Source organism: Corvus moneduloides, chromosome 1 (assembly GCF_009650955.1).
Source record: "Corvus moneduloides isolate bCorMon1 chromosome 1, bCorMon1.pri, whole genome shotgun sequence".
In the NCBI taxonomy this organism is placed as follows: domain Eukaryota; kingdom Metazoa; phylum Chordata; class Aves; order Passeriformes; family Corvidae; genus Corvus; species Corvus moneduloides.
The window spans coordinates 109,042,342-109,051,265 of record NC_045476.1 but is presented as its reverse complement, the minus strand read 5'-3'; the positions used below and the strand labels follow the sequence as shown (position 1 = coordinate 109,051,265).

Here is an 8,924-nt window from a genome sequence, read left to right as displayed (position 1 = left end):
AGCAGATCACGGACGGGAGCTGCCGCTGGGGCAGGAGGACCCCACAGGGACCCCCACTGCCGCCGGGGACAATGCGAGGGCTGGTGTCGCACAGCGGGCGGCGTCGCCCCCTGTCCCGAGGGCGGTGCCGGGCGGGGGCGGCCGCTGGGCTAGCGGCGGGGGGGCGCGGGAGCCCATAAAGCACCGCCCGGTGGGACGGCACCGCGCACAGCCGGGCTGGGCGGCGGGGCAGCGGGCGCACGGCGGGGCGAGCGGGGGCGCAGCCATGAGGGAGATCGTGCACATCCAGGCGGGACAGTGTGGAAACCAGATCGGGACTAAGGTGAGCCTGGAGGGGACCCGCCGCTTGCGGAGCCTCTGAGCGCCCAGGGGACGCGCCCGGTGGTTCCCCGGGGTTGTTGGGCCCCCCCCCCCCCGGGGCTGCTGGATCCCCGGGGCCGGGCTGTGCCAGCCGCTCGCCGCCGCGGCCGCCCGTGCCCCGAGGAGCCGCTGCCGAGCGGCGCCGGGCGCGCCCGGGACATCGCGCATCGCTGCGCTCCCCGTGACCATAAAAGGCCTTGGGAAGTACCGAAACCAAACGGGACAGGTTTTTAAAAATTATTTCTAAAACTATGTTTGAGCCGCCAGGCTGCGGTTGAGGAGCGGGGGAGGGCGGCAGAGCCTGCGCGGCCCCTGCGGACGCGGAGCCGCCGCGGCCCGTCCGGGCGCGGAGCCGCGCGGGCGCCGCTCGTCCGTTGGGTTTGAATCCCGGTGCCCGCCCGGCTCCCGCTGCCGCGCGGGCAGGGAGGGGCGGCGGGCACGCCAGGAATCCGGCAGCTGCCGCGGCACCGCCGCCGCCCCCGGCCCGGGCGCTGGGCAGGGCCCCCGGGGCTCCGCTGCGAAGTTCCCAACCCACTTCTCGCTTTTCCTCCCTTAGTTTTGGGAAGTGATAAGTGATGAGCATGGCATTGACCCAGCCGGAGGCTATGTCGGTGACTCAGCGCTGCAGCTGGAAAGGATCAATGTCTACTATAATGAATCATCTTGTAAGTGTGGGACCGGGAGGGGTTCGGGACAGGGGACTCCGTGGGAAGGGGCACAGGAATCAGAAGACGACGGGCTCATAAAGCCATATTGCACATCTGGCCGCACTCCTCACATGCCACCAGCCCCTCAGCTGTGCCCGGCGCAACAGAAAATATTATCTACTTTCTTCCAAAGTACTAAGATGGCTGGGTGCTATCTCCCCAGGCACAGAGACGTGGCGCAAGGGGCTATCCTTAGGGTCTGGAGGTGGAGGTTTGTTTACTATTTAGCATTACAGTACGCGTTTGCTCTTCTAATGTGTGATTACTTCACCAGATGCATCCGTTCAATTACTCCAAATTAACCTGTTGGTTGTTTGAGCCCGCATCTGTAGTACTCTGTCTTTCATTCTCATGAATGAGAGTGTTAGGCCACAGGTAACAGAGAGCTGAGCAGGGATTCATGACTAAGATGCCAAAAATCATCCAAGTCCTCTGAGTCCGTCTGCTGTTGAAAGGTGTTAGCAGTGCAAAATGGGGATCTGGAGTCCTTCAGTCTGTTGACATGAACCTGCAAGTATGAATGTTTCATCTTTTGTCCAGCTGGGGTTAATTCATATTATTTACCTGAGTTTCCTTGGACAAATTCAACTTGACACAGGTTGTTTATTTTGTGCTTTGTGGTAGATGTGCTGACTACTGCTGTTTACCATGTACACCAAGTAGCTCTTTCAGTGGAGGAGAATCCTCAAGCATAAAAGCTTGTGAGATGTATTAGGATCATTTGAACATAAGCACTTCACTCACCCTGATATGCACAGAAAAGATTACCTACTTTCTTATAAAGAACAAGTGAACCATTTTTTTAAATCAGAAATTCCCTCACATCTATTGCTAATAAAGAGCTTACAAAATGTATATCTGTAGAACCCAAATTATCTCAGGTCTGTTTTTCAAGCTGAATTGATTTGCTCCTATGGAGCTGGGTTTTTCACCACCATGATTTTCTGCATAGGAAGTACTTATATATGTATGAACTATATATTAGACTAACAATATGAGATATATTTGTGTGTTAAAAGCTATAACTCTGTTGACTTATTTCTGGACATTAAGGGCATGCTTCCTTTTTATTGTAGCCCACAAATTTGTACCAAGAGCAGTCTTACTGGACTTGGAGCCGGGAACCATGGATAGTGTGCGGTCTGGTCTTTTTGGTCAGCTCTTTCGGCCCGATAATTTCATCTTTGGTATGTGGATGTTTCCTTTTAAAAAACAAGGCTCTTCAACAGCTGTTTGATTACCACGTGAATGGTCAAAAAGCATTCAGTCTTCCTGTTCTGAAGTGATCCTACTGAGAAATCCTAATACCTAACAACGGAATTATAAGTATCTGTAAGCCAGCCAAAAGATCCCATTAACTGAAAAAGTCATTCCTCTGTTGACCATTCCTTCAGTTAGCAGCAAACTGCTGAAAGTTTCCTACGGTATTCAGATAAAATATATTTGCTTTCCACATAAATGAACTCCAGAGAAATCCTGAGGCCAGTTCTTCACAACAAAATGCACGGAAATTCCGCAGAAAATGGAGTGGGGGTGGGGGGGCAGCCTCAACCACAAACCAACCAGGCTACTCCTCACTTGAATTCACATTAAATGCTTGAGCACTAAATTGTTTTTAGGCTGTGTAATTAAACTTTTTCCGCAGATCCTTGCAGTATAGTAGCAGTGAAAGAAGATCAGCTGTAATATGGAAAACACATATGTAGACAGTTACTGGGTTATTTTCTAGCATAATGAGGAGCAGTCTGAGAGTGTGTGGAGACATTCTGGTTTTGCAGTGTTGTTGCAGAGGGTTGTTTTCGCTTTTGCTGCTTTACTTTGGACTTCTGTAGTACTTTCCATCTAAGCTTAAAAATGCACATTACCCTTTCAGAGCATCCTTATGAAGTACAGAAGCATTATCAGTCCCTTTGCTTTAAAGGAGAAACAGCATGTGGAAGTTAAGTGAGCCACTTGCTGAAACAGGAAGTCTGAATGAAAGCAACCATGAGAACTTTCATGTCCTTTTGCTTTCCAAGTCTGCACTAGCCACAAACACATTTCCTCCTGACAAGGCAAGCTTAGGCTGGAACTTAGTTTGGTATGTTGTGTTAACATAAGGAAGGAACAATGCCAGGGACAGCCAGAGGAAAGATAAACATTATTTGGGTGGTATAAAACAAACGTAAGTCTGGGTTGTTGGGGTTGGAGTCAGAGTCAAAAAGCCATACAGAACTCTTTAACTCTTTGACTTAAAACTTTTATGCTATCCATGTTGTTCTCCTGTAAACTCCCTGCCAATGATGCTAAGGGTCTCTCACAAAGGAGCTGTAAGTTACAAGTAGAAGTAAGCCTAGGGAGAAAAGCTGTGGACATAGGCAGCTTTATGAAGTCTGTTTCTGTATTCAGGTTTTTTCCTTTCATTCCCTTTCACCTGCATGAACCACACAGGCCCTCTGAATGTGAATTCACCTGACCTATGGAAATACCTGAGCTGGAGCTTTACAGTTTGGCACACCACCAGTAAAACCAGAGCAAAATCAATTCAGAATGTCTTCAACAATAGTCCAGTTTGCTATAGTCCCTTCCTGTCAAGATAACAATGAACCAACAGCATGTGATCAACTTGTATCTGACAGAGGCCCCTGCCAGCATCAGGCACTGTCCTCCCAACCTGCTGAATAATGTAGAATGGCTGAGCGCTGAAGTAATGATCTTCTGTGTCAAAAGCCAACAAAGCATTTTGTTTTCTCTTTTAAAAATCTGGCCTGGGCCCACAAAGGATTTTGTGGCAGAAGCTGGCAGTCCCACACTTGCTGTACCCCAGGCTGTGTGGGCTCATTCTGATGAGGATGTTTTCCACCTCTGTTTGTATAAACCTGCATGTGCCCATGTCTCCACAGCAAGTAACCACAGACCATCAATCAGGATTTGATGCAGGTGTATTGAATACAGGGTCACACACTCCAGATACAGGAATTTTATATCAAACCAGTAAGAGATCTGAGATGGACACAAAACAATCCTCATACTTTGACGTGTGTATTGACAAGGTAGTGATTTAAAAGGTGAAGAACTGCAGGTGGAATGATCTTGCTAAATGAGAGCAGCAGGCCTCCTGGCCTTCTGGCAGCACAGAATTGCCCACCAGGAGCTGCTCTGAACTCTGATGTGTCTCCTCCTGTTAACCAGTTTTCATTTGCACATTTTTGCATTTGTCATTCTTTTCTTGTGTACATCCTTGCTAGATTTGCTACAGAGATACCACTCCAATTTAATTAATATGAACTGATGGGGGCTACCACAAAATAGCTGTCTGGCAATCAAAGGCAAGTTCTGGAGCAGGGCTGTTCACACCAGGCTTCTAAGTGTTAATATGCAAGCTACTGATCTCTTTTACCAGGTTTATCTTATATTGAGCAGTGAAGAGAGTAGGGGAGTGAAAGAAGACTGTAGGAAACAAGTGCCATTTTAGGGATTAAAAAATAATCACTGTTAGACAAATGGCTTCTCTGCATGCACAGTTCAACCTGAACATGTGTGATAACCCTACAGTGTGTTGGAGACAGAAATAGTGACAGAAGGATCTGGAGGTGCCAGGAGTGCAGATAAGTGGTGGGATTGCTTCGTGTAGGCTTCTTTAGATCCCAGCAAATGACAGATGCAGAATGCTGGGGATGGGCTTCCAGGATTGGCAAAAGATTTGCCAGGTCCTGAGTTTTGTGGGCACAGGCTCATTTTCCACCAAGAGAGTTTAGTCCTGGTGAAATTTGATCATTTTTATGTGTTTGCCTTAGGTTTTCAGAGGTCAGGTAGGTACCTGATAAGTGGAGGGCATCTGGTAGAGTTTCACAGGATCATGATCATGATTTCCAGGTTTGTGGCAGCCTTGTCAGAGCCACAGCACCTCCAGACTGCACAGTATTGTCATGGGGTAAGAAGTCTAGAGCTTCCAGGGCTTGTACAGGTTCTGTGTTGTAGTAGTCTTACAGTGCTGTAGAGCCAGTGGTTCTGGAAGTATAAGGTAACTGGGTGTAGAAGCAGGAAACCTCCAATGAAAACACTGGAGACCCTAACACATGGCTGACTAGTGGAAGAAGTGTAGTGTTGCCACAGGAGTAGCTGATAGTTGTCCTAAAATCAGAATTTATGTCCACTAGGAGATAAATGCCTTCTGCATTTTGGAGTGATGTCTGCTTTTTTGTGTGCAGCCTGAAGTGCTTCCCTATCTGTGGTAGGGGATCTGCTCAAGCAGACTGCAGGTGCTTACAAACATATTTAATGCTGGAAGGATATGACTTTTTGCTTTGCCCAGCTGGACAGGAAGTGCTGAGCTCCCTAGGCTCAAAGAGAGAAAAATATAGCAACATACAGAACAATGCATTAACTAACCAAATACACCATGAGGAAACTGAGCATTTATGCAGTGGAAAAAAAAAGTGTATAGTATTTCAAAAGTGTCCCAGCCAGCAGTTTCCCTGGTTCATATGTTTGGCACCAACACAGTGCCCTGGGAATTGAAATCAGACATGGTAATAGGAAGGGAGGGAAAGGTCTTGGGGAACAACACAGAATGTGCCAGCTCTATACTTAATTCTGAAACTATTGCTCTGTCTGAATACCACTCACAGGAGTACCCTAAGTGAGTTCAGTGGTACAATGTATGTGTATAGCAGTCACTGTGAGGAACAGGACTACTAAAAAACTGATTCCCCAATTTAATCCTCCTTGTTATCTAAGCAATAACAAAAGAGTGACATAGCAAATGATCCACACTGTTTATCTTAATAAACTGAGTGGCACATAAAACAAAAATGGAAGCCTTAGGGAGAAAAGAAAGGGCTCATCACTTCTCCGAAATATCAGTAATCCAATTTTGCAAGTCATTTTGCATATCCTGAAGAACAGTGAGTTTGTAAGGAAATGAGTAAAACATAAAAGGCACTCGACTTCCAAACTTTTGAAAAAATGTCCCTGAAGTTTCTGTTGATCACTGTTTTCATTCAGGCTAGGTAACCGCAAATTTAAAAAGCTGTAGTTCCTGACATGACAAGTTAAATAGGATTCTGCAGCCCAGGTTTTTCTTGAATGACTATGTTTTCTCTGTGACTCACAAGAACAGACCAAGAACCTCTCATTTTCATTGAGATTTGTATCGGGGATTTAGCTTTGCATGCATCATGGACCTTACAGACAGAAAGTATTTAAGTATTAAACAGTCATCTTGTGCTTACAGAATCATCAGGATTGGGAGTGTGAAAGTTTTCAAAACAAGGAGTTAATGCCATCTTTGCATTTATGGAAGGTAAAATGACAACAAAGGAAAAAAAAAAAAACACCCAAAGGCATTAATGAAAACTGCCGGAGACTATATAAAAAGTTTGTTGATACTTCCAGAAATATTTGTAGGCAAAACTGAAGAGCACAGTTATCTACCTGACAGATTTATAGCAGCTTTTGTTACAGATGTGAGTCCATTTAGCGTGCTGATATCAAACCTTGCCAATAATTTTGTATATTTTCTTTCCCTGTTGTATCTTATTTTAGGACAAACTGGTGCAGGAAACAACTGGGCTAAAGGACACTATACAGAAGGGGCAGAGTTGGTTGACTCTGTCCTTGACGTAGTAAGAAAAGAGAGTGAACACTGCGATTGCTTGCAAGGATTTCAGCTCACTCACTCCCTGGGAGGAGGGACAGGGTCTGGCATGGGAACCCTGCTCATCAGCAAGATACGAGAGGAATATCCAGACAGGATAATGAATACCTTTAGTGTCATGCCTTCTCCTAAGGTTTCTGACACAGTGGTGGAGCCTTATAACGCTACGCTTTCGGTCCACCAGCTGGTTGAAAACACGGATGAAACCTACTGCATTGACAATGAAGCTCTGTATGACATTTGCTTCCGCACCCTGAAGCTCACCACTCCCACATACGGTGATTTAAACCACTTGGTCTCTGCCACCATGAGTGGGGTAACCACATCCCTGCGTTTTCCAGGCCAGCTCAATGCTGACCTCCGGAAGCTGGCAGTAAATATGGTCCCCTTCCCGCGCCTTCACTTTTTCATGCCAGGCTTTGCTCCTTTGACGGCGCGAGGCAGCCAACAATACCGAGCACTCACCGTTCCAGAGCTCACCCAGCAGATGTTCGATGCCAAAAACATGATGGCAGCCTGTGACCCAAGGCACGGCCGGTACTTGACAGTGGCCACCGTCTTCCGCGGCCCCATGTCCATGAAAGAGGTTGACGAGCAGATGTTGGCCATCCAGAACAAGAACAGCAGCTACTTCGTGGAGTGGATCCCGAACAATGTCAAGGTGGCAGTGTGTGACATACCTCCCCGTGGCCTCAAGATGGCCTCCACCTTCATTGGCAACAGCACTGCCATCCAAGAGCTCTTCAAAAGGATCTCGGAGCAGTTTTCTGCCATGTTCAGGAGAAAGGCCTTCCTCCACTGGTTCACAGGAGAGGGAATGGATGAAATGGAATTTACAGAAGCAGAAAGCAACATGAATGACCTGGTTTCAGAGTATCAGCAATACCAGGAAGCAACAGCAAATGATGGAGAGGAAGCATTTGAAGATGATGAAGAAGAGATCAATGAATAAAAAAATTAGGTGCATGATTTTTCCAGGCCAAATTCTCAGATCTGGATTTCTGATAATTAGGCTTGTAAATACATACTTACATTTAAAAAAAAAAAAAAAAAAAAAAGAATTTCAGATGTTAGAAGTGCTCTTTGGAGTCCATTTGGATCACTGAGAACATTCAGCATTTCTGGAAACCTATTCATGAGACAAATGTAGGGCATTCAGTTAAGACTTTGGCCTAAGAGTCTGAACATGGAGATTGCTAGTTTGGAATCTTTTTTCCTTAGGGTTGTCATCCTTAAAGCTGTAGAAGAGAAGACGTAAAATAGGCATGAAAATCTACAAATTAGAGCTGCACTATTTTCATCCAATTATGGGTAAGAAAATCTTGTGAGCTTGGAGTATTCATTCTGTACCAAATGTACAATACTGAACTGCCAGAAACAAAATTTATTCATAATAAAAAGTTTTTAGATATTCTGTACAGTAACTGTTAACAGTGATATTTGATTCCAGTCCTCTAAAAATAAAATAAAATTCAATAGCATCCTGTCAAGCAGAAGCATTCTGGGCAGTCAATGCTGCATAAATATCCAGTGAGCTGCAGGCTAGAGGCTGGATTTGTGTTATGTGACTTCATCACTTGTTGCTGCTGAATAATCACAGATGATACGTATGAAATCCCTCCATTTGTGATGTGTTCTTCATGAATCCCTGGGGTTTAAAGTGGCACCCCAATATCTTGCTGGTCCTGTCTTCCTGGCTATCACCAGCTGCAGATGCTATTCCTGACTCTATTTCACCCAGCCCATGTAGCTGAAATCCAGGTATTCCACATATCATGGTGGGAGAGGGGACATAGGCTGTGTGCCAGCAGATCTCACGACCTGGGTTTGCAAGTTCACCACGCCTATAGATGCTGTGCATCTATTGCTACCAAGATAGGTTAAAACAACTGGGCAGGTAAAGGTTAAAGTACAAGAGCAGTTATCCACAATATTCAAAACAGATGGCAAAATGAAAGACGAACAACAGGTTTATCTGCCCACACTAAAGCCAAGCCAGAAAGGTCCCTGCCTAAGCCAGCTGACAAAGTGACTTCTGGGCATTTGCATGCTTTATGTTTCTGCTCATATCAATTAAACAGCCCTTCTCCATTAGAGAGCCTCGACCAGAGAACACTCTGTCTACTTGGAGTCTCTTATTTAGGCCAGTTTCTAGGCAACAAAGCAAGCAAACAAAGGAGAAAACCTCTGGAAAGCCAAACTTTAAATGTTTCAAGAAC

The 8,924-nt window shown here is 45.9% G+C and overlaps 1 protein-coding gene across 1 annotated transcript; it reads left to right on the top strand.

Moving 5' to 3' along the window:
- The first annotated feature begins 204 nt into the window (after positions 1-204).
- On the top strand, positions 205-8,195 carry TUBB6 (tubulin beta 6 class V). Its single transcript, XM_032121580.1, has 4 exons — positions 205-322; positions 917-1,025; positions 2,144-2,254; positions 6,594-8,195. The coding sequence occupies exons 1-4, from the start codon at positions 266-268 to the stop codon at positions 7,655-7,657; spliced, it is 1,341 nt and encodes a 446-aa protein (XP_031977471.1). The 5' UTR covers positions 205-265; the 3' UTR covers positions 7,658-8,195.
- The last annotated feature ends 729 nt before the right edge of the window (positions 8,196-8,924 follow it).